Source organism: Pieris rapae, chromosome 20 (genome assembly GCF_905147795.1).
Source record: "Pieris rapae chromosome 20, ilPieRapa1.1, whole genome shotgun sequence".
Taxonomy (NCBI): domain Eukaryota; kingdom Metazoa; phylum Arthropoda; class Insecta; order Lepidoptera; family Pieridae; genus Pieris; species Pieris rapae.
Genome location: NC_059528.1, coordinates 3,395,168 through 3,419,523, shown reverse-complemented (window position 1 = coordinate 3,419,523; position 24,356 = coordinate 3,395,168). Strand labels below are relative to the sequence as shown.

The window sequence follows — 24,356 nt, the reverse complement described above, 5'->3', positions numbered from 1 at the left end:
GTTTTATCATTTGTTTAATGAGTTGAGATCGTTAAATCTTTAAGTGACGATCTCAGCGTTATTCATAAAAAAACTTAACTTAAAATAATTTTGTCTAAGGCCTTGAAAATATTTTGAAAAATAAAAATTAGATGGAACAAACCTTCAACCATCTTTTTAGAAGTTAGAACTGGAAAGGAAATATGATAAAATCGAATGTAGCTGGACATCCCTAATATCATAAACTGTCAACTGTTACTTTGACTTGTAAGTTCTCAAAATTCAATTGATCTGCGTCGCTATAGACCACAGTATATAAAGCATGTTTATGAAACGTAAAACTTGAAGTTGACTGATGATTCTGGTCAATATTCTTGATTCTTGGAAATGTCAGAATTCTTGATTTATTTTTATAGGTTATAAATTGTTATACATTATATCGTATGTTTTTTCAACTATCTTAATAAAAATAAAGTGATAAGTAAAAGTTAAAAATTAAAATACAATCTGCAAAACAGCAGTACAACACTATTTAAAGAATGATGCTTTCTAAGTATGTTTTTTACTAACTGAAAAGAGATATTTCAAAGTTATTTTTGTTTATGTGCCCTTTTATTTTACAGGCTTAGATTTCAACAACGTGAAATTCGTATTTTGTATCGATTGTTATCTGGAAAACCACCCGAAAATGACGGAAAAATACCTGAAATAAAACCTAAAAGTCAAGAAAAGCAAAATGAGTCTACCACAAAAATACAGGAACTCTTAAAGAAAATGTTAGCAGAGCCTAAAATTTCTCAGGAAGAGTATGAAAATAAATTTGTGGTCGCACCTGAACGGAAGAACCGTGATACAATTGAAGTTAAAAAAGAAAATATAGGTTAGTAGTACAATTTATCTGAATACATATATAAATGAGAACAAGTATAGTTTTATATCTCCAAATAAATAAAAGCTCATTATATTCATTCACAATGCAACTGCTTAGATAGTCTGTCATATTTTATAATAACTATCAATTTTTCATATCCTTAATGTCCATTTACAGAAGAAAGCTTAACAAAAGCAGCTACTGATGTAGCTGAAGTGATTGGCGGTGATGTTAAACAAACTGAGGCAGAATTATTGTCTCGAGTACTTGGAAAAATTAACCAAACCTCTACTACACTTAGGTAAGAGTTATAAAATATAATAATAATAATTAATATTTATGGTATCTGGCATAATGATCTATTTTTCAAAATTTACAAAATTTTTCAGTGATTTACTGGTTGGAATGAAAGTAGACAGATCTAAGGAAACAGAAGATCAAGTTAGAAAAGAAACAAGAGGTCAACAAGTAAGGCGCATTGCCAGTGCAGCACAATCAAGGCCTCGGCAGTATGAACAAAGGCCACAAACTGTGAGGGAAAATAGGCCTGAGCGAAACAGGTATATTAATACTGTAAAAAATCAATTTATGAATTATTATTATGTAAATCAATATTTAATAATTAGAATGTTACTTCAAATTGAAATAAATTTTACTATAAAAAAAATAAGTTGTTTAATATAGTACAAAAAGTATATAGCTTACAGAATCAGTCACTACAGTTTTTGGCAATATAGGTACTTATATTTTGTACAATATATCAAATCAAGCAGTTGCTCTCCAGAATTCTAAACAGTTATAGAGAAAGTCACCTTTCTTTTATCATGGTACAAACCCAAGTTGTTCAATGTTTGAGCAGTATAACTTTTTAAATATTGACACTTTACTAATTAGTAACTTGTAGCAGTGAGATCTGAGAATGGGCAAGGGTGTGAAAGTGGCACAAATGTTTCAAGTTACAATTGTCATTTTTCCATATCTCTCAATGTTAACCTGTGGACATTTCAGTTGAACATAATATGATAAATCTAGTTTATAATAAAATTGAATTAGATCTTACTATAGGAGCCATATATGTATAGAAATTGATTGACAATTCATGATTTTAAAACTAAGATTTTATTCAAATTATTTTAAAATTTATCATTTGAAAATTGAATGTACAATGTTTTGGAGAAACTCATGGAAAACTAACTAAATAAAAGAACACTTATTGTTTATGAGGTTTACTTAATAAAATTTTATCAACAGTTTATCTCAGCCAATCAGTATTAATGTTTTTGGAGGAGAACCACTTGGAATCTTCAAGCAAGGACCAACTAACTATGGCACCAAGCTAGAAGTTTGGGACCACTTGAACCAGCGAGAGTTGACCCTTGCCACTTCACAGCCACCATCTAACTACTTTGAGAAAATGTTGCTTTGGACTGAACAGGGCAAAGTTTGGAAGTTTCCTATTAATAATGAGCAAGGTAAGATAAATACCAGCTTCTAAACTATCAAGATAGCACTCTATATTTTGACGAGAAAATAGGATTATTAATGATTACAGTTAGTAAAAGTGAATACAAAGTAAAATACAATTTACCTAACATTTCTTTGTGATAGCCATGCTACAGTTAAAATATTTTTTCAAATAGTAATTTTATGCATAAAAACTCATAGTAATAATTAAAATAGACTGTAATTGTATATTTTAGATGGGTTAATAATAATAAAGCCCATTTAATTTACAATCATGACAAAAAAGGACAGTATACAGCTTAGATTTTTTACATTTTATCCTATATCCTAGCTACTTTCAGGTAAAGGCCTCCTCCAGCTTTCTCCAACTAACAATGTCTATCATTCTCCATTAGCTTCCTCTTTTTTATTTCTTCAATTCCACCTTTTATTGGGGTACCCTCTCCTTCCTTGTTCCTTTCTTTACAGAGCTAGAAATAGTTACAAAAGGTGGAAACAAAATGTAACTTACCAACTAGCGGAAAGAAATCACAGTTATTAATTTATTTCATTGTTAATTATGTGCTCAACATTGTTAAAATTATTATTATAACCAATGCTTGTTACAGGTATGGAAGATGAGGAAAATGTACATTTCTCTGAACATATATTTTTAGACACCCATCTAGAGGGCTGGTGTCCCACACGTGGGCCCATTAGGCACTTCATGGAGTTAGTTTGTGTGGGACTCTCCAAGAATGCCTTCTACACGGTACAGGAGAAAAAGGACCATATTTTATGGTACAAAGAGTATTTCGAATCAAAGAAAGATTTGCTTAATGAAGTTGGTGTTTGGGATATTAAACCAACTGAAGCTACAGTGTAATTTTTGTAAATATAGGTTATTAGATAGTTTTTTTGTTGTTTTATTTCACTTGTCCTCGATCAATCCTGGAGCATGATTTATTTAACAGGTTTAACTTGGGAGGTTTACCAAGTTGGCAAATTCGTAGAATTCACAGACATTTTTCTGCTCAATGGCAATTGCAGTATTTGATAGCCACAAGCGATTTTTTACATTGTTGTACAATGGTAGATTATTATTTCGAGAGACTCCTGTTATCAACAACCTGATACTAATACCCTTACTTGAGTACTTACTCTTTTTTTATTTCGATAATATATTCGGAAAAATAAAAAATACGTTAGTGCTGTTTTTATTGTAGCGCCATCTTCACTTCATTTGTTAAATTGTAATATTTTCGTTACGTAATTTTAATTACTTACCTTTACTTTACTTTTTTTTATATTACATTACCTTAATTTTTAGAAGTAAGAATTTTTGGTTAGTTAAAACAAATTTCATTCCATACAATAATTTCATTGATATGGCTGGAGTCTTTATTACGACATTTATCGGATTTATATAATTACACGAGATCATATTTTATATATGAACAAAAATAATAAATTATAAAAAGAAATAGCTGCTAGTCAAAAATGTATGGTATTTTGACATTCATATATGCATATAGTTCGCGCTTAGTTTAATTTCTAATCTCGTCCTAATCTCTCGTTGTGACTAGTGACATCTATCAAAATATTGGTAAGGTTTATTTAACAGTTTAACATTACCTTATAACTAGATTTTGAAGTGAGTACAAATTATGAGAAAATAAAACAAATGTAGTTTTAAGGCACATTTATTGGTGGACGGGCGTAATAATCAATTTACAGTATGTACATAGTCTGAAGATATTTTGGCTATTACTACCATTTGCACGTGAATGATTTTAGAATATTTTAGATTAACAAAGGTAACAGTAATTGTAAAATCTAATCTACAGTATATAAAACTAAAGATATCACAATGTGTATATTAAAATACTTATGAATTAAGTAGAAATGTTTTATTAAGTCCTATTTATTGTCCTTAATATATCGATTAAACATATAGTTATAATTCACCTTGGAAAAAATCAATATAAATTAAATCAATTCACATTTATTAATATTAATTGAATTATTACGGATAGCAAAACTATCGTGTTTAGTTTAAGGGGAAAGTACCCATGCATTGTGTATGTACTTTTAGTAGAAAAACTTCTAGGGCACAGGTAAACTTATTTTCCGGAAAGTATAATGTTTTCCATACCAGGAACGCTACGGATCCCTACTTTTGATAACCTTAATAAACAAAAGGCCATGAGATGGGCTAGTACAGTTGTCTTAATTATACGGCAGAGATGCGATACCATCGCGTACATACTACATACTAGTTACTACTCTCTTTTGACCGCTCTCCCAATATCTCGTTGAGTATGTCAGTCGGCCGTCATTACGTCATTACGTAAACCACAGACAACACCACTATAAACGCTGAAAATGAACATTTTATATTCTTTCATTTAACTCGAAGCTTTTCATTTTTACATTTAAAAAATTTTTCACTTAAAAATTATGACTTGACCCTAAATTCTATATTATAGCACTTACTTAAGTACACTTGAATTATATAACAAACTAAGTTAAATGGTCAAATGCTGAATTGAGCAACAAAGAAATATAACAATCTAAATTATTGTAATATAAAAATTTGGAAAAATTAACGCGAAAACTACAAACGATTTTTATCAAACCCACAAACTTAAATAATTTCGAGATCACGTTGAGATTTACTCTTTTGATATATAGTCTGTGCTTACCCAAAATTCATATTTCAAACGAATTCTAAATTCAAAACAACAAATTCTGTGTTACCATTTTGAAAAGCCCTTGTTTCTTAAACAAGTGATGAATTGAAGCGATTACTCACTTCAACGTGTGATGTATTTACATATTATGGCACACTTCAGTACATTAGCACCATTCAACTTAAAAAATCCAAACATTGGCAGTGTTTTGCATACACAATCACAATTTTGCATTATTCTAAATAACGGACAATTTAACAATGGAAGACTTATGGCACCAATAACAAAACTAAATATCCTTTTTCAATGCGATACAAAACACATGAAAATGGAATACACAACTCCCTTTGTCATTAAAACTCAATTTAATAACACTATTTTAACTAGTTCTAGTTTCTAGTTCATGATTTCTCTTGCTAAACTGAGCTGGCGCTGTTATAAAAAGAGATATCTGAATGGCGATTGGTGGCGTGTTTTTTGATACGTTTAAAAGTAATTACATTATTAATAAGGGAAAGATGCGTCGAGACTTGGCATTAAAAACCTATTGTGAGTTACGGAAGTCACAGATCGCGGTATCTATCGCCTCTGAATATTTCCCTAAGAAAATCACTTCGCAGTTTAAAATAACAAGAATCATCGCATGCGCATTATTTCTGTAGGGACTAGTTAAAACAGTGTAATTTACAAAGGGAATATAAGCGTATCAAACGCCCACGCGCACGATAAACTACGAACTGAGTTTCACGAAACCAATGTATGTGTAACCCGATTGGAGTAACAACGTTCTATTCTTTTCTCTCTGGGCGATGTTCACAGTGTCACCTTTGAGCAATCGTGCAACGGTTTGCACTGAGCAGGATATTTGAGACTTATTTAGTGGTCTGGAACTGGAATCGTCACCTGTAGCACAGGCTGAGATGAGACGCGGCGTGCTTGTCGGCTGTCTTGCCCATATGAAGTATGCGTTTGGTGCGTGCGTTAAGTAAACCACCTGAAAATGTTTAATATATATATTCGTACTCTAAGACTAGCTACCAGTCCTACAAACAAAACTAATTGTAGGATTGTTTATAGTGTATAGTGCGTTGAAACCCTTTGTAGATGTTTCTTGTACCTACGCAATTACTTGAAAGAAAAAAATCGTGAGACTCTTGTCCTACATCGAAAATTTGTCTTCGCATCGGCGGTATAAAGAAATAAAGAGTGGCGGAGAGTTTATTGCCAGTTCTTCTCGCTTGACTTGAGAACTGGCAGTAAATATAAAATTAGAAGCATAATGTATATTTCTTTATTGACGTTCATAAGTGTACATTATGTTAACTACATGAATAAATGATTTTTGAATTTGAATCGACCACTATACAGTAGTACTTAGGTTACAATTCTTATGAATCAAAAAGGTTAGTCTGTTTTCAGGCGTTAATATACTTTTACATTGTGCTTGCATTGGTGCAATATATATATTTGAACATATACATCTAAATTACTGCACTAATCGGCCTTTTATAAGTAAGAAAACGGATCCTTAAAACATCTGAAAATGACGCAAAAAATATGTTCCATACATGAGCTAATCAATAAAATTAGTTCACGTCTATAGATTAGAATTATAACGCAGTACTTGTATAAATAGATATACGATTACTATCTCGTGTCTATTGATAGTATTATCAACGTAAACAACAAGTGGCCTTATTTGTAAACAGTCTAGCAAATAAATGAGTGCACGAGTTCAATAATTTCCATTGTCGGTGTATTTTACATGTAATAAACTATCTAATTGATTTAATAAATATTTAGAAGCTATCGAAGCTAGCAATTATTGTTAACGTAAAAAATGTTACGTCTTGTATGTGTAAAGTCCTATATACACTTGATTCGGCATAGCAGACATAGTTTTGCGTTTCATTGGACATTTATTAATTTCATATCATTTCAAAAGTAGATAATCAGATTATACACGATTTTTTAGTTAACATGCCGATGTTATCACGAAAATTATACAAAAAGAAAAATTATAATATTAAACAATAGTTCATAAAACATGCAATCGATAGTATCGCGTTCCTATATAATTAAAAGCCGAAGTAATAACATTACGGTTAAATAAAGTCGAAATTTATTTATTCATATAGGTAACATAATGTACACTTATGAACCTCAAAAAAAAAAGAAATATTAAATGAATCTAATTTTACATTTACTGCCAGTTCTTAATAAAGGCTTAATTAACAAATAACATAGTTAAGTCTTTGGGTGCGACCTCACAGACTATACGATATAATGGTGAATTAATAATAGATTCTGGTTGTAAGACATCCTGCCTTGAGACTGAAAAACAAACGCCATAGTCTGCTATACTCAACAGAGAAACGGGGTTTTATATATCGCAAAAGCTTAATATAATAACTAAATTATTATAGTGGTAGTAGTTGGCCTAGTGGCCAGTGTTCGACTCTCATGCCTGAGATCGTAGGTTCGATTTGCAGCTGTGCATGAATGGAATTTCTGGCTATAGGCGTATCTAACATTCGTTCGAACGGTGAAGGAAAGCATAGTAGGAAAATCGGCTTGGCTTGTCAGGCACACAGGAGGCTGATCACTTACTTTCCTATTATTGACAAATTATCATAAAACAGTATAAAAAGTCTGCGCCAACAGAAAATGGTTCAAACTCAAACTCAAAAATATCTTTATTCATATAGGTAAACATGTATACTTATGAACGTCAAAAAAAAAAACAAAATATTAAATTAATTGTAAATTTACATTTACAACCAGTTCGCAAGTCAAGGTCGTAGAGCGGGTAAGAACAACTGGCAAGAAACTTTCCGCCACTCTTTTTTCCGGTTGTAGCGCCCCTGATCTATTTATTTATTATAAAATAAAAGACAAAAGTGTTGAAAAGACAATACAATTGCGATATAATACAGTATACACGAAGCAGTCATATCAAATAAATAGATGCAATGTTAGCGCATTCCGAACGCGAAATTCTATTTTTGTTACTCACTTGTGCATACACTAAATACAGTCCGGACTCCTTAATATTGAAATAGTCCGCCTTAAGTTCTATTTTATCCTCGCTGCCCTTTGACGAAATGTCCGTATCGCGCACCCATGGTCCTATGATTGCTGGAAATGGAGAATTACATTAATAAATCGAACAATTTTCCAGGATTTGAATCACGGTTTTGAATACCGAATGCTTTGTTTTGCCAGTCGATGAACAAAAAGCATTGTTGAACCGGGAATCGAATTATCCAGTGCGGTAAATCAGTGTAAGGAGTAATTTCAAGTAAGCAATTTAAGACATATAGTTCAATTCATACTATTTACGTCAAGACAAAACAATATTCCCATCGTATACATATTATATGCCTCTGGATTTGATATTATATAAATGAGTTAAAATAAGCCAAAGTATAAAGTACTATTTATCTCCCTTAAGAGAGACAGTACATATACCAGACATCTTGTTTTTTATTTAACTCGGCTAAAATTGATTTCTATTTTCAGTTCTCCTATGAGTACAAGTGTGGGCAAACTGTATAGGAATAGGAAGAATACTATATCACAGAGATAAGAAACGGTACGGAGCGCAATCCAGATTATTAAACAAAATTATTATTTGAGGACACGCTTCCGAACCGGTTTTATTAAAAAAATACTAATTTGTTAAATCTTAATTCAAAAACAATTTTTCAAAAATTCTTCGATCTGGCCGTGCGTACCACTAGTATATTATCTCGTAATACACGAGACAATTAATATATTGAACGAAAATTTCCCTATCAATAACATAAAAACATTTTAAAATTAGTTGTATTAATAGATTCGTACGTCAAAATTTCTGAGAACTCTTCCAGTTTCGAGTCCTAAGCAGATATTATAACTATAGACTATAATTTCTGGTAACGGCCTTGAGTCTGCCGCACATGTATTCAGGGTCACCCTACAGGAGAAAAAAGTATGCAAATTGGTTTTGGGAGTTCAGTGAATCGGTTAGTTTTTATCCCTTACAATGTATCTTCTGATATTGGAAGCATCCACGAGGAAATAGTAGATAAGGTTTAATTACGATGTGCCAATGTCCTGATTGTCGCGTACGTAAATACGTTTTTAATATGACAAACAAAGTTAATCTAATTATAGATATCGCATAATTAATCATAAAAAAGTATTGCGCGTCTATTTTTGTTTTAACCAAATTTTGGAGGATTTCTAAGCTTATGAACTTGTTGACATAATAAATAATTACGAAGCCACGTTTATGATTCATAATAATTGTTTTATAAGGTAATAAACATATTCTACGTCAAGTGTGCGTATGCGCAATAAGGATTATTTCAGCTGATATAGACTTAAAAGTGTAATATTACACTCCCGTCCTATGTCAATTTACTTCTGCGTGAACCCGTTTAACACTTTCACACACTAATTTATTACGAATGAACATTAATTTTAATGTGCTTTCGCTCGTAATTAATAAATGATTTAAATAAAACTTCTATAACGCGTTCTTGAATATTAAAATTTAATCATTAGTACGTAAATAAGATCGCGTGAAATGAACATAACTCATCCACCAGTGGTTTTTGTAAGGAATAAGGATGTTTAGCAGAACATAATCATTAATTTTAATATAATGATCTTTTAAAACCGACATAATAAATCAAACCATGTATTCTATATGAATTTCTTATGCATGTAAACATTTGCACCAACTCTACATAGTATAGAACGGCCGTTTCCATCAATAGACAAAACATCAATAGAGATTCAGGTTATATGTACACATATCAGGCCCGGCGCGTGCCTATATCACTATGTACTGACAACTCTACTTTCAGAGGAAGCTGGGACGCGACACTAACAAAAATTTAATTGAGGGATAAGAATCAAACCCGGAAATCAATGTTTTAAGAATTCAAGAGAGATAATTAAAGTTTTTAAAATGAGGGCATGAATCACAAATGACTCAAAAAAGAAGTCGAACGCTTTCTCTTTGTACCTTAGCGCGATTTTTACGATAGTTTTATATTTTGTGTATTAAAAACTTATTTTCAGTTTCAATTATGTTATAACTTTGGGGAAACGCGCAGGAGGATCATCTGAGGGCTTGCGAGTGCGACGCTGGCCTTTAATTGGTACGCTCTTTTCTTGAAAGACCCTAAGTCCAATCGGTTCGGAAATGCAGTGTTAAGCTGGTTCCACGTAATAGCGGAGCGCGGCAAGACTTTAAAAAAAAACGCACAGTTGGAACGGAATGAGTTGTGGAACGACGGACGTCTTGGAATTTCATATTCCGCCTCGACGTCCGATGATGAAACTTAACAGCAAGTATTGAATGTATATATCTCTAGAGCATTGGATGGCACACTGGCACTTTATTTTTATACAAAAAATATAAAGAAGGTTTTATATAAAAAGTTCAAATTTTGAGACCAAAAATAGGATTAGTTCTTGTCCACAAAAATTTCTCTGAAGACGTCAGCTTGCGGTCAGGTCAACATTGATTTGTGATTAATCATTGTGAACGATAGATATATACAATTAGTCATCATAATGATTTAATTAAAAGAAAAATGCAGTATTATTTAAAAACAAGTTTGTCCATAAATTTTCTCTGTACTCTAAGTTAATAATTTTTTTTTTCTCTTGTAATTTTCGGATAAACAGAACAATGTCTTTAAGTCCCGCAATCAACAATTATTCATAAAGAAAATATCTACGTATTTAACCATAATAGCTTCATATACCGTTAAGGCCTTTGCACCAACCCAATTATTCCACGGGAATCGAACGCGTGCCCTCTTACGTCTACGTATGATATGACCAAGCGACTGAGCGGATTGCATACAAAACGTTTTCAAAGAGGACGTTTCATATAAGAATATTAAATATAAGTCTAGATAGCAATACGCTATATGTAAGTTTTATTGTATATATCAGTACTTTGAATGTAGGTAAGTGTTTGATATTGAGATTGTTAATTGCTTCTTAAGTATAGAACAATTAAACTTATAATTTTATAAGAATTTGCTTCGCTTGCTTAGTAATAATAAAGACAATATCAATTTATATACTTCTTATGAATCAACAGGTTTATTAAAAATTACAATATAGTAATTGTTCAGATTTCTTTGTCACAAGACAGAAGTGATATGGACTCAATATTTAATTAAGGTCTATTGTCATGACAGAGATTCAACGTTACACTCTTAATCATCTCTTTCTCAATGGAATACTTTAGTTAAAACAGTGCAATTAGTTTTTATTTAGAGTGTTAGTCTTCAGAGTAAGTTACAATTAAATAGCTACTTAAATAAGAGGATTTTAAAACAATGTCTAGCCTTTTAATTAAGTCTTAATCAAGAATTAATTATAAGGGATGTAGATTGGCTTTTGAATTATTGCTCTTATTCATAAACACATAGAAGTTATATTTGTTGAGATATCAAATAGAACTTGTCTTAATATCATGCAGTGTGCTTACACATCCTGTGGTATGTAAATAAATTATCATTTTAATTGCATATTTCTGAGATTACAATTTTCTTTGTTGTATCAGCTGGTTTAGCTTTATATGGTTTAATTTAATATATATTTCATATGATTGTTAAGTATACATGATTTATTTTTTAAGTTAAATTATATACTTAATATACATGTGTGATATTTACCTTGTACCCCCAGGTTTATCTCTGGTGCATTACCATTAAATTGAACGACTAGAGTCTCTGAAATTAAATAACATTTAATTACTTTAAAATAACATTTAAAACAACAAAACAATTTGGTACAAATGAAAAATAACAGTACCTTTTTGGAAAACTGAGAGATCATAAGGACTTTTATCATGACTAGCATCTTTTTTACTTGAATCTAAAAGGACCATGTCATCCCCGAGGTTTTCTACATAATATCTTCTGGCATTTGGTGATAATTGGTCTTTTAATGAAGGTGCTTCCATTCTAGGTTCTCTGGCTTCGAAGCCTCGCATGTGTGGCCGTAATTGTGATACCAATGGACTTTGTACAGCCTTATTCTGATTTAATATACCGTCTCTTACATTTTGTATCAAAAACTGATCCTTGAGCACATCAAGTTGCTTCTTCATGGATATCATCTCATTCCAATAATAAAATGCAATGGAACAGCTGATTATGACACATATTATACTAAGTAAAAAGTTAAATATAAATAAAAGCTTAATTTTCTTGGAAGACGCTATAGACAGTGTCGTATTAATATGCACGCCAACGTCTGAGGGTTTTTCTAAAAGGAAAAAAATACAAATTATGAGTCTAAAGTATATCATTGTCTACCTTAAATTATTCAAAAGGAACTGAACATCACCTGTATTCAGATGAATGACAGTCCCCTCTTTTACTTTCGGATTTTTACCCGTGTTCAAAAAAATATTCGCCGCACCTGCCGAGTTTAGTGGGACACCTTCACAGTTAATTTTTCTTTCGCCGTCCATTATGTTTATTGTAATAAATAGTAGTACTATGATAGTACGCACATATTATTGTTTCATACAATCATTCGTGTAGGCGTCGCCGTTCCTAAACAAAGGAAGTAGAGCTTATTAAAAGTTTGCACGGACATCACCGATAACCGGGAGTTGATAATAAAAAATAACACAATTACATACCAGAGATAATAAGCGCGTCGAAGATAAAATAAAACAGTTCACTAATTCAGTCCTACATTTGCAGTTTCTTACTATATCACTAAAACTAGTCAGTCCTTAGCACGAAAACAAACAAAAAAGTAAATAACACGGGTAAAACTTTGGATTCGTCCGTTTTACAGCTCGCTGGCATTGGAGCGCGCGGGCGGTTTGACCGCTATTGTCGACGCGCGCCAAATTCAAACTGAGCGCGTGTTGAACGCCGAACGCGACCACTGCGATTAGCGAACTCCGGAATGTGGACCGCGCCGCAACACGAAAATTTTCTGAACTGTTCAATGAATCTTCAATACTTGTCACGATAACAGTCAGAAGCAGTATGATTTTCAATCGATTCTACCACTTAAATACTATTGAAAAATCATAGACTCAGCAAATATTTAAAGCTCGATGTTATATAGGTAAACGACAATCGAAACATTAGTCTGTATATACATATATTGAAGTTGAATTCGTATGGTTTGCTCTAAAAATATGTACAACTTTAAAATGGCATTAAAAGAATAACAACTTTTATAGTAAAAAAACTAGATAAATACCTCGTTTCATCGTCCGTTGTTTGTATTGCAAAAAATTAGTTACAATGAATAAACAAGTATTAAAATTCCCCAAAATAATAAAATATTTTTGTTATACCCATAATTAAGTACTGGGAACAAATTTAATTATTATATTATTCGTTAACTTGTACTTAATTTCCAACTATTAGTGTTAAATTAGTAAATAGCATATAACAGTGATTGTTTCTATTCTTGTGAACTTAAGGTAGGCATTAATTACCTGCGTAAAATTCTTAAAACTCGACTCTTATCTCAGGTAGCCAGGAACAATACAATTAAATAAGCATACCTTCATGTTATTAGTCCCTAAATAGGTACTTACCCGTATCGTAAGTAAGCGTAGTAACATTATCATAGACAAGGTTTTCGGCTTATGAGCGTAGGATAAATGATTTAATTTAAATCCAGGTATTAAAAATTATGGTCTGCGCTTTTATGGTATGCACGCCAGCTGCATCAAGAACTCGCTCGGTAAGGCATTGTCCACATCAACCTGTTAATCCACAAAATCTCATTTCTCGTATACTATCTCTATATCTATTTATCAATAATAAATATGAAATACAGAATAAACAGATTTTTAAATTAGAACACGAGCTCTAATTTTAAATTAAGTTTTTGTTTTTTAGCAAATAATTGAATTAACGAAAGAATGGTTGAAGTTTGCAGACTTCCTGCCTGCCTGCCTCTCTCCGGTCTTTGAGCAGACATTTTTCTGCGTCTGTTTTAATATTCATTATTTTAAGGTAAGGTGTGCACACTTATAAAAGACAACTATTATTTTGGTGGTTTCGAACCCATGGACTCAAACGGCACATATAGTGTACCTACCCTAACCTGTGTGTAACCTAAACAAAAACCTAAAATAAAACTAAGTTATGATGTAATATTTTATGTTAGATAAATCATGTATTATTGATTTTATATTATAATCTATTTATTATAACAATTTTATTCAGTAGCACGTGACTAGATAAAGGATGACCATTCGTGTGATAAAGCGCATCGCCGTTGTTGCATAATTTCAATAATTACTAATATAATTACATAATTAATGACTTGAATTAAAATACTGTTATGTTCTGAAAATTAGGTGTATAGTCTTGTCAAATGTAATATGTCCGTACCTCACTATTCACATAACTTTTAGTAAACTAATGAAAAAATAAAAATGAAATTTTAAAATGTCAAAATGATTATAAAAAGTGACATGCGCTCACTATTTTATAATCATTTTTAATGAGTTTTATACAAAATGCCCTAATTGATAAAAAATTGCAACGTTTTAACTGAATTAGTCGTCTATAACTTTCACCACAGCGTAAACAAACATTTGGCAGAAAGACACGAAAGAGTGCTTTAATTGCGAGTGTATTTAAGATCATAAGAATAAGAGTACACAACTGTAGATATAACACCTCTCATCAAGATATTGTATGATGACCGATATGATGTAGGTAAATTTTACATATAAATCATGTTAACTGCTTTAAGTAATTATGGTTAAACGCCTTTTATTATTGTGTATTTTACTTTTAAAGTGAGTTGTTCTTTAAATTAAACAATGGTAATATTTTCCTGTGGAATCGCCAGGACATAGTTAATCACTTATTGATCTAAGCTTCCGACCACCTGGGGCTTGAGAAAAATTCACAATTTTTTTTTGTCTCAAGCCACCTGACCCACGAATTAGTGACCAAAGCGGCATCAGTCAAATTCAAATTAGAGCATAGACAAGAATTTTTTAACAGTAGCATTGTAAATAGTTCTTTAAGGACAGTGTACAAATATAACCGTTTTATTTGCGGACCAATGTGGAATGCTTAGATGGTCCAGATGTAATACGGGAATCAGATGGAGAAATCTCAGTTGTCATGCAGTAAGGGTGTTATTAATAGCTCCTATACATGTGCAAGTTCCGCCTGTTAAATTATTAGTTAAAGTGTATCTACAAAATATGTATTATAGAATTATTATGTATAGTCTAGAATGTTTTGTCTCGTTCATTTATTTGCGAAGTAACACGGGAGTGATAATGAGAAAATCGTTTAGCTGCTGAAATACTTCTATGAATAGGGAAATAAGTTTTCACCTACGATCGCAGAGAAATTGTTGGTATTATTATTTATGAAAAAATGAGTAGTTTAAGCATGATATTACATAAAGAAATATTAAATAATTATCATAAATATAAGCAAATAAGTAGAAAGCTCGTAGGCTCGCGGTATTGGTAAGGTATCTCTTTATATAAAGGCCAACTGCTTGGGCTCATTTCACGCCCGCTACATATAAATATTGTAGGCATTATCAAGTTTTACGTTTCTTCTGAACTCAATATCATCCTTTGGCAAAATTCGTAAGAGAAGTTTTGTTCGACCGAATATTTTCCGACTACCACAGAAATATATTATTTTTTGGGTTAATCCATAACTCCATGTTCTACTAATGATCAGTGGTTAACCCCTATATCTTCAGTACCTCTTTGTAATACACATACAATCAAAATCGTCAACGGCAACATCGGTTACCGGTGATATTGACCAAAATCAATGGTCCCGGCTGAGTGTATTAGGTTCTTAATAACGTCATCTGTTACGACTATCGGTTTTTACGACCAAATATGAGTAGTCCCTTCAAAGAGACATCGGTGTAGTTTCAGATTTTGACTGTTAATCTATGTTATAGTTTCATATGGAAGTTGCGGTAACACATGACGGGTGCGATTATTTTTTATTGCATGAAGTCATAATTGCATTATTTAATACTTGGAATAATTAATGAATGTCTCGAACTATGACCACTGAATTATGGTAAAGAAATTGGAGCAGGCATATTTGTGAATCATTATGATTAGGGCTATCAAAAACAATATTATTTGCAAAACAGTAGCGATATATATCTTAAGTATATTATTAATACAAAGAGCAATACTTTCAGTAGTTCGCTTTTACTATTTAGTTAAATTTATATACGCTTATGAACGTTAGAAAAAATAAATTAAATTTAAATTAAGTGCCAGTTTTTAAATCTTAAACGAGCGTGTTAACAGGCAATCCTTTTATCGGTGTTGATTTGAAAAAACCTACGGACTAATATGTAAAGAAGACAAGGGTACGTGTATTGATTGTGAAATATAATAATTGTTCATACAAAGTGATAATTTTACATTTCGAATCATTTTCTTTTGCCAACCCTACAGCACTGATTCATGAATGTTGAAAAACTGCAAAGCAAGCATTGATGTGGAATGATAAAAATCATAATCTTCATTGTTAAAATCTATGTGAATTTTAAGTCTGACTCATTGGACATATTTTATTATGAGCTCACTGCAACTACCTGAAATAATATAGTGAGTAGGTTGATATAATATTCATAGAACATGGGCCGATCTTGGTAAGTATATAATAAACACTTCAATCACAAACAGTTACATAAATAAAGGATGTAAATAGGCCGACTACTGAGGGCAATTCCAGACGACCCTGCCTTTTTTTAGAAACAGGGGCAGATGGCTCACCTGATGTTAAGTGATACCAACGCCCATGGACACTCTCAAAGCCAGAGGGTTGCCAGCCGAACAGCTCGCGAGTGCGTTGCCGGATTCTTAATCCTTTATTGTATAATTATACAATAAAATTACGATCCTTTATTGAATAATTATCCAATTATAAGAACATAATAAGTATAAAAAATTTGAATCCTGTTTTATATGGGATAACAAAATAATGTTAATCTTCTGTTTAATGCGTTTTTGAAGCCTGATCTGATGAATTGGAAGCCTGAGTAGTCGTACGCAAACCAGAATGAAAATCGTTAGTGTATGTCCAGTACAAAAGACATGACTATATAGAAAAATGGGTTCATAAAAAGATCTTCACAGCACTTTTTTTCTCGAAATGAGATCTCGCTGTGGCCTTAAGGGCCTTTACAGCTCAGCTCGGGCTGTTTTGGCGAGCTTAGCTCGGCCTGAATGGGCGTTTTTCCCGCGACTCGCACAAAGGCGCCTCCTGTGAGACTCGAACCTCGACTTCGGCCATCGCGGGGTTGTCAATCGCCAGAAAGCTAGGACGGAAGCTCACTAGAGTACGCGAAGTACGCAGTAAAGATCCTCGCCTACCCCGGTGAAGGCGGTTTTTTACGCTTATTATTGTTATTATTGGCCGGCTTTTAATTTGTTGTTAGCTATCGTGGTTAGATCATCCGGATTCGTTAGTACATGTCTTCACAGCACAGGTCAACACCCGGCCTTTTAAATGTCCATACGATGGGCATAAATACGTATCCTAAAATAACGCAATCCAAGAAACACGCAACATATTCCGCATTTATCTCATTCATTAGCACCTTTCATAAGGGAATCATTGAATTTCTTGAAAAACCTCTAAGTAGGTGACTTCCGCGCGCGAAATGTAAGCTCGTCTTTCTGGCCCACTTTACCGTTATGGTCAGATCGAGGTCGTTCGAGTGACACTGTAACACAATGATGAAGCATAGATTCGGGGCATGTCTAAATAAACTATGATTCGTACACATGTTCAGATTTTATTAAATACGTAACGGAAACAAAACAATCTTTTTCAGTTTAATTTGTTTTGGTATTCAAAATATATTAATTAAACATTGTTATAATGAAAAAATACATTTTTATTTATTTGTATTCATTATATTATACATTAGAGAATCAGTTGTTGCACCGGGGTTAAACGGTCGAGGTTAGAATAGCACGCTTAAATAAAATCCTACATTAATAGTTAAAAATATGTTCAAAAATAATTAATCAAGTGCGATATTGATTTCCTGAAACGATGTGCGTGGCTTCACGCAGGTTGTTCGGGGAAAGCTTCATCATGGCATTCCTCAGTAGATTCGTAGCGTTATATTATGCAATACGATCCAATACGATTGTTGAAATGATGAATATTACAAAAAATTGGCGTACGTGCTCTAAGCGTTGCGTGATAATTTATATGAAAGGAACAAAAATTAAAAAATCAACAAATTGATAAAGAAATAAAGAAATAGTTCAATCATTAATAGAATCCTTTTAATTAGCCCTCACACGCACCTCACACACACCTCACAAGCCCCCCACAATTTTCCATCATCTTAACTACTGACTAAAGGAGCGGTTTATTATTAGAGAATACATTAATATAAATAGATAGTGTCTATAAAGCTATATATAGATACTAGCAGACTCACCAAGCGTTGCTGTGGCTAAGGTTTATGTTATATTACATAGTAGTAAACTATTCAAGGGAAACGGTAGGAGAACTTATGTGAAAGGTAAATAGCTTATGTGAAACGTTGCTACTTTTAAAACAGCGCCATCTCTTAGAATTGTATCAAATAATAAACAAATATGTATTTGAGATGGACCAGACTGCTCACGGTGTGCCAATTTAATTTAAAATCGGTTAAGTAGTTTAAGAGTCCATCGCGGACAATTATTGTGACAGTAGATTTATATATATTAAGATATATAACTAAATTAAATATATCAATAAAACAAACGCCCAGGAGGCTCATGTGGTGTTAAGTGAGCCCTTGGACACACTCAATGAGTAAATAAATAAAAACCTGAAGGCTCGCAAGCGCGTTGCCGACCTTTCAAGAATTAGTACGCTCTTTTATTAAAGACCCTAAGATTTAGTTCGGATATACTTCAATATATATATTTTTGCCTTACAACTGGTTTAAAGTGTCTAACTCTAACTATATAGCGTAGTTGCATTAATAAGACACGTTTTTATGCCAATAATGCACATAGCCTGATATAGAAAAAGTTTAATGAACCTATGGAATGTCGGAAACGCAGGCTTCGTCAGGTACGCCACTTGTTGAAGCACTTGTTTTTGTTCGAGCTAAGTAGCAGTGTATGTAACTTACTAACTTTTATAATTGTTTGAGAAAACTTTAGCTGGTTGCCTCTCTTGGACAAGCGTGCCTTTTGTAAACTTTGTGGTCTTTATTGTTTTAGCAAGGATATTCGTTATTAGCCTTTAGCCTGTCACGTGACATAATCAGTTGAATGATTGTGTTGGGACTAGAAAGAAAAAAAAGAACGACTGCTGGCTTTACAACCTCAACTTGAACCACCACTGCTTATTGATGGCAAAATTCGGATACAAATTTAAAACAAAATTCTTTCAAAATTAGTTCTCGAAAGTATTATAGCTTCTTTATTAAAGCTTATATTATTAAAAAAGCAATTATAAAACCCAAACTAAGCACATATAAAAGTTTCATTAAAATTGATTTAACATTGTAATTTGTTAAACTTTATTGTACAATGAAATTATTTCGCCATTAGTCAAATTTTGTCCCTTCGTAATATTATATGTAACCGACAGAAGCAGATATGAGCACTTGTTCCTAAAGCACACCAAAGAGTACCTTCGTGAATAACCAAATACAAATTTATGTAATAAATAAGGCAAACTTAATTACGTTCAATATGACGTTACACTGAAAACGTGAAGATTAACCACATCCTTAAACTTAATTTTAAAGTAGCTTAAATAACATGTTTATTATTTCAAATTCATAATATTGCTTTTTACTGACTAACTTACTTACACAAAGTCTGTGGTCCAGTCGGTGTTTGATCTCAAGGATGAGAATCGGACACTCAGGCTGTTACGCCAACACAATTCTCTCTTCATATTGTGCATACTTAAACATAGTCTATAATTGATACCCGCGCTTATTTGTTTTTATAATGCATTTTTTGTCTGTGGCTGTATTGTTACAGTTGTGTCAATTTAATAGATCACATTTGACATCTGTCACTTTTAGCTTCATAAGGGAATGAGATGAGAGTTCATTGAGACAACATAATTCTCTTTTTAGAACATACATTGTTTATTAGGTGAAAAGTAAATCGTAAAATAATTATTACAAGAAATATGTCATATAAAAGAGTTGTGCAGATGACCCTATTTAAAGTAAGAATGAGTTTTTTTCCATTAGTAAGGAGTAAATAATTAACAATGGGTATAAGCCAGTTTAAAAACTGTTATCCTTATGTATGTCAAACCGTTACTGACATAGTCTTAAGAGGGAAAGCGCTTTTATTAATTATTTGACAAAACAACGGTAAATATTCTCACTTCGGTAAAGATAGCTTTGTTTGGATATTGTTACGCAACATTTATTTAACTTATTCTAAATTACATTTTTTTTTGTCAGCCAGTGGATTATGTAATATTGATCCTCAATATCATTATCATCTAGGCATTGTTATTTCCCGCCAATTCATATTGTCCCAGTTATTTTTTTTAGCGTTTATAAATATAAGTTTTTGTCTAGGTTTATTATCAAAGGATATTATTATAGTAGACAATTAATTATCTTGTATTCTTATTGTAATATCTTATCTTATATTCTCAGTCCTACTGTAAAAAATTGGAGAGCACCTTATGTATGTCTAGTAGTCGGATGTCGACAGGAAGAAACAAACCAAAATACTTTCCAAACTTGCTCAAAGAAGTAAACTAAAAAATTTACCAATTGGTTGGAGCTGAGGTATGAATATTGTGACGTGTGCCATTTTACATTTTACGTCATATTAAGGATACTAATATGATAAATAACGTCGCTAATTAGGACAAACGTAGTTCATTGACATTTTATGAGGATACGAAATATATTCTGATATTTATTCTTCTATTACCTGTAGCATCTTAATAATAACTTACTTTGATAAATATAGTTCTTAAACCAAAGATCCATTAGGACATGAATGATGACAGTTTTCCGTACATACCTCTCTTCCGTTGTCTATTCTCGTACTATTTACTTGTCTTGTCTTCTTTTGAAGATTGTCTGCAACTGATTTACTATATTCTAGAAATATTTTTTACGTTTCTCTATAAAACCTCAATACACATTGGCACCCCAATGTAATGTCATTTAAGGATGGAACCTTGCCTATTCTTAAAGGCATTAAGACAACGAACTTATAAGTCAACAAGAAATTTAAAAATTATCGGACCCAAGCAGGTCTATATTATGCGCCTACTCATTCCTACATTATTTAATCTTAAACTAACGTATTAAAACTGGAAAGCCAAAGATAAAGAAAATTAGATACTGTCAATTGTTTACGAACAAAAAGGTTTTGATACATTTTATATCTTATTATTTTGTATTTGTCACAATGAAATGGGAATATTTATATTTAAAATCGCAAACTAAGGTTATCTAAAGGTGATTTTAATGACATAATTGAGGACATTTCATATTTACTATTTTGCTACATTAATATTATCGATCTATGAAACTAGACACCGTAATATCGAGCCTTTGTTTACATTTGTTAAGATCTCCGCAGAAACGTTAAGTTAAAACAGCCTCCTTGGTTTGTTTTGGATCTATTTACAATTCTTCGCCCTAGGCGGTAATTTAAACAAGCATTTGATACACTAATTACGACTCCAGTATGTCAAAAACGTATTGAATTATGTATTTATTACATATTAGTCTGAGCTCCCGTATTTTAGCTTCCAGCAACAAGGAAACCTAACCTAACTTATTTTATTAAACTTGTGTCTCATTAATTTATTGTATAGGCACTAGGCAGCATCCTTTGTTGGTATTTTATGATGTATTCATAGTTGTTATTTTAGTATTAATCTGTAAGCTGATTCTAACTGATTAAAATAAAGCGAGTGAAAAAAAATCGAAATGGTTCGGAAATACTTCACTGGGTTAGCTAGTCCACATATTGGTGGTGCGCGGCAAAGACTGCTTTAAGTTAAGTTCAGTTGTAGAACATCGGTCGTCGAGCTGATACCGATGATATTTGGTATTGTGCGATGACGTCCGATGATGAAACTCAGTTGCATGTATTAATCCGAATAACACTCTCCATGGTAAATGCGGTAGAAGATGCAGTGTGACCCCACATCTGCGCAACCCTAAGGGATGAAGCCGCTCGGAAAGTGGCTTGATGATGATTCCAATCGCTCGTTGAAAACGGTCAAATAGAATTTACTGGTACTGGGGACACTGAGTACACATTTAGCTGAAACTATTCTGATACAGTTTCAATACATTCCGATCAGGCCGTAATAAGGATGATTTACGATGATGAATATCACTCGAATTTTTTATATCAGTTTGTATGTCCGCAGTGGATTAGATTTATGCATGACCAACTGACCTGTATATGTTTTTCGTTAAGTTAATGTATCGTATCTGCGTCTGTCAGACGCTGTGAGACAGTAGTGTGTGTAGCATTTTTTCGTGGGATGAGGTCGTATAAATGTTTGTACTAGATTGCATATAAGTTGTACGCAATAGTACAACGTGATCGGAAAATTCACGTGGCAAGGGCTTGTTTTCGATCTAAAATCTACGTCTAGTTAAATTTAACTATGTTTATTATTGCGCAATCACTTTAAAACACATGGATGTCAATGTGCCTAGTGAGTTTCATAATATGAATTGGTAATGTCATCAGCGAATAGAGAAAAAGAGTGAACAGTCAGGTGAAGGAGAATCAAAAAGTTTACATCATTGTTTGTTTTATACACGTTTTAGTAGGCAACCTCTCCATTGCGCATTGGCTCGGTACACTCAATTATAATAAAACAGAAACATTACTTCACTACATAGTAAAAAACAAAGTCGCTTTCTCTGTCCCTATGTCCCTTTGTATGCTTAAATCTTTGAAACTACGCAACGGCTTTTGATGCGGTTTTTTTTTAATAGATAGAGTGATTCAAGAGGAAGGTTTATATGTATAATAACATCCATTAAATAGTGGAGAAATACTGTTATTTTTGTGGTTTCTAATGTTATGTCGTATATAATTACATTTTTTCCGCTTAGATTGCAAACGCAGGCTGAACCCTACCAGTTTTATCAAAATAATGCACATGAAAAGGTCTAAGTCCGTGATGGTATATGTCTATCTCTTATGGATAACCCACATTTTTATATACAACGTTCACAGATTTTCTGTAGTGTATTTAGTATCAGCATTGCACTCGTGCGAAGCCGGGGCGGGTCGCTAGTAATATTATAAATGTTTTCGTGCGCACCCCGACACCCCGTAAACATCAAACATCAACACATCGTAAAGTTAGTTCTAGGTGGCATGAAAATCGATAACTATGTTCTAGTTGTATATTCCAGTATTTTTATATTTAGAACAGGTGAATGAATAAATATTTATTTGTGTTTTTATTAAATTTTTATACGACGGTGATGGTATTTACTAATGATTTTTTGATTAATTTTAATATTTTTTTAAGTAAGAAGTATAACTTTTTTTCTCATGTTTTTCGTTGTCTTGTTTGTGATGTAAATGTAAATAGTTGCTGCGTTGAATTAATCTGTGTTGAAAATAAAAAAAGATGTTCCGTTCTTTAGTTATTAATTAAACACTAAATATTATTAGTTTCACAAAATTAGGTGATTCAAATTTTTCATGATGGCCTACGTGTTTTTAATCACATCGAATATTAGACGTTCAAATTTGCTGACTTACAGTTTTTATTATTCTCCGAAATGTTTACCAGGCACATCTTTCGATATATCGCCAGACGGCTAGGCACCAATCTCGGTTAAGCAAAATTGCAAGAATTTAAAAAATGCAACATCACCATCACATTTTGATCTAGTTTACACGACATGATGTACTAGGTATTTATTACAATAAAAACAACAACAAAATTACTCTATACTATTTGTCGTGGCAGCTTATATAATTTCAAGTACCGTCGACTTGTCAAAAAAGAGGTGCAAGAGTGGGTACGTAAATACAAGTCTATAACATTTACCCTCATCCGTAGATACGCAGATTAGGGATCGTCTTCACACCGGTTCCGGCTTGTCGCATCATCAAAGTCTGTTACACTTTAAACTTGATCACCTAAAATCGTCTATACATGACTTTCTTCTTGAAATAAGTAATGGCCATTTTCGTTTAAATCTCTACCCTTGGCTGCTTCATTAGGTAATCCAACTACGGGCTCGACCTTTTATTAGTTTGAGATTTAGTGTATATCCAGTGTAAAATAGGTACCATTAGGGGTCACCTCTACGTGTCTGTATACTTCGAGTAGGTCACCCTTGTGGCATATAGCCAAAAA

The 24,356-nt window shown here is 32.5% G+C and overlaps 2 protein-coding genes across 4 annotated transcripts; one reads left to right on the top strand and one right to left on the bottom strand.

Annotated features, from left to right (window-relative positions):
* The first annotated feature begins 385 nt into the window (after nucleotides 1–385).
* Nucleotides 386–3,208, top strand: LOC110996015 (28S ribosomal protein S31, mitochondrial). Its single transcript, XM_022263494.2, has 6 exons — nucleotides 386–532; nucleotides 603–859; nucleotides 1,028–1,151; nucleotides 1,240–1,410; nucleotides 2,102–2,322; nucleotides 2,923–3,208. Exons 1-6 carry the CDS (start codon nucleotides 519–521, stop codon nucleotides 3,177–3,179), a joined length of 1,044 nt encoding a protein of 347 aa, XP_022119186.2. The 5' UTR covers nucleotides 386–518; the 3' UTR covers nucleotides 3,180–3,208.
* Nucleotides 3,209–3,980: 772 nt separating this feature from the next.
* On the bottom strand, nucleotides 3,981–12,992 carry LOC110996027. Of its 3 annotated transcripts, none has more exons than XM_022263510.2 (6): nucleotides 12,653–12,992; nucleotides 12,400–12,563; nucleotides 11,815–12,270; nucleotides 11,676–11,732; nucleotides 8,003–8,124; nucleotides 3,981–5,980 (listed from the first exon to the last, which is right to left on the bottom strand). In XM_022263510.2, exons 2-6 carry the CDS (start codon nucleotides 12,476–12,478, stop codon nucleotides 5,717–5,719), a joined length of 978 nt encoding a protein of 325 aa, XP_022119202.2. In that variant the 5' UTR covers nucleotides 12,479–12,563; nucleotides 12,653–12,992; the 3' UTR covers nucleotides 3,981–5,716. The 3 variants fall into 3 exon arrangements, with proteins under 3 accessions (XP_022119202.2, XP_022119203.2, XP_022119201.2); XM_022263511.2 differs by having other exon boundaries at nucleotides 12,427–12,563; nucleotides 12,653–12,991; XM_022263509.2 differs by having other exon boundaries at nucleotides 12,352–12,563; nucleotides 12,653–12,990.
* Nucleotides 12,993–24,356: the final 11,364 nt, after the last annotated feature.

What these genes read in the sequence shown, in the direction of transcription:
- LOC110996027 (XM_022263509.2), bottom strand. Translation starts at nt 12,478, where the DNA reads ATGGACGGCGAAAGAAAAATTAACTGTGAAGGTGTCCCACTAAACTCG. An exon ending in TGTCATTCATCTGAATACAG is followed by an intron (nt 12,271 to 12,351) that starts GTGATGTTCAGT and finishes TTTTCCTTTTAG; the next exon opens with AAAAACCCTCAGACGTTGGC. An exon ending in TCTCTCAGTTTTCCAAAAAG is followed by an intron (nt 11,733 to 11,814) that starts GTACTGTTATTT and finishes ATTTAATTTCAG; the next exon opens with AGACTCTAGTCGTTCAATTT.
- LOC110996015 (XM_022263494.2), top strand. An exon ending in AGTTAAAAAAGAAAATATAG is followed by an intron (nt 860 to 1,027) that starts GTTAGTAGTACA and finishes GTCCATTTACAG; the next exon opens with AAGAAAGCTTAACAAAAGCA. An exon ending in TCCTATTAATAATGAGCAAG is followed by an intron (nt 2,323 to 2,922) that starts GTAAGATAAATA and finishes TGCTTGTTACAG; the next exon opens with GTATGGAAGATGAGGAAAAT.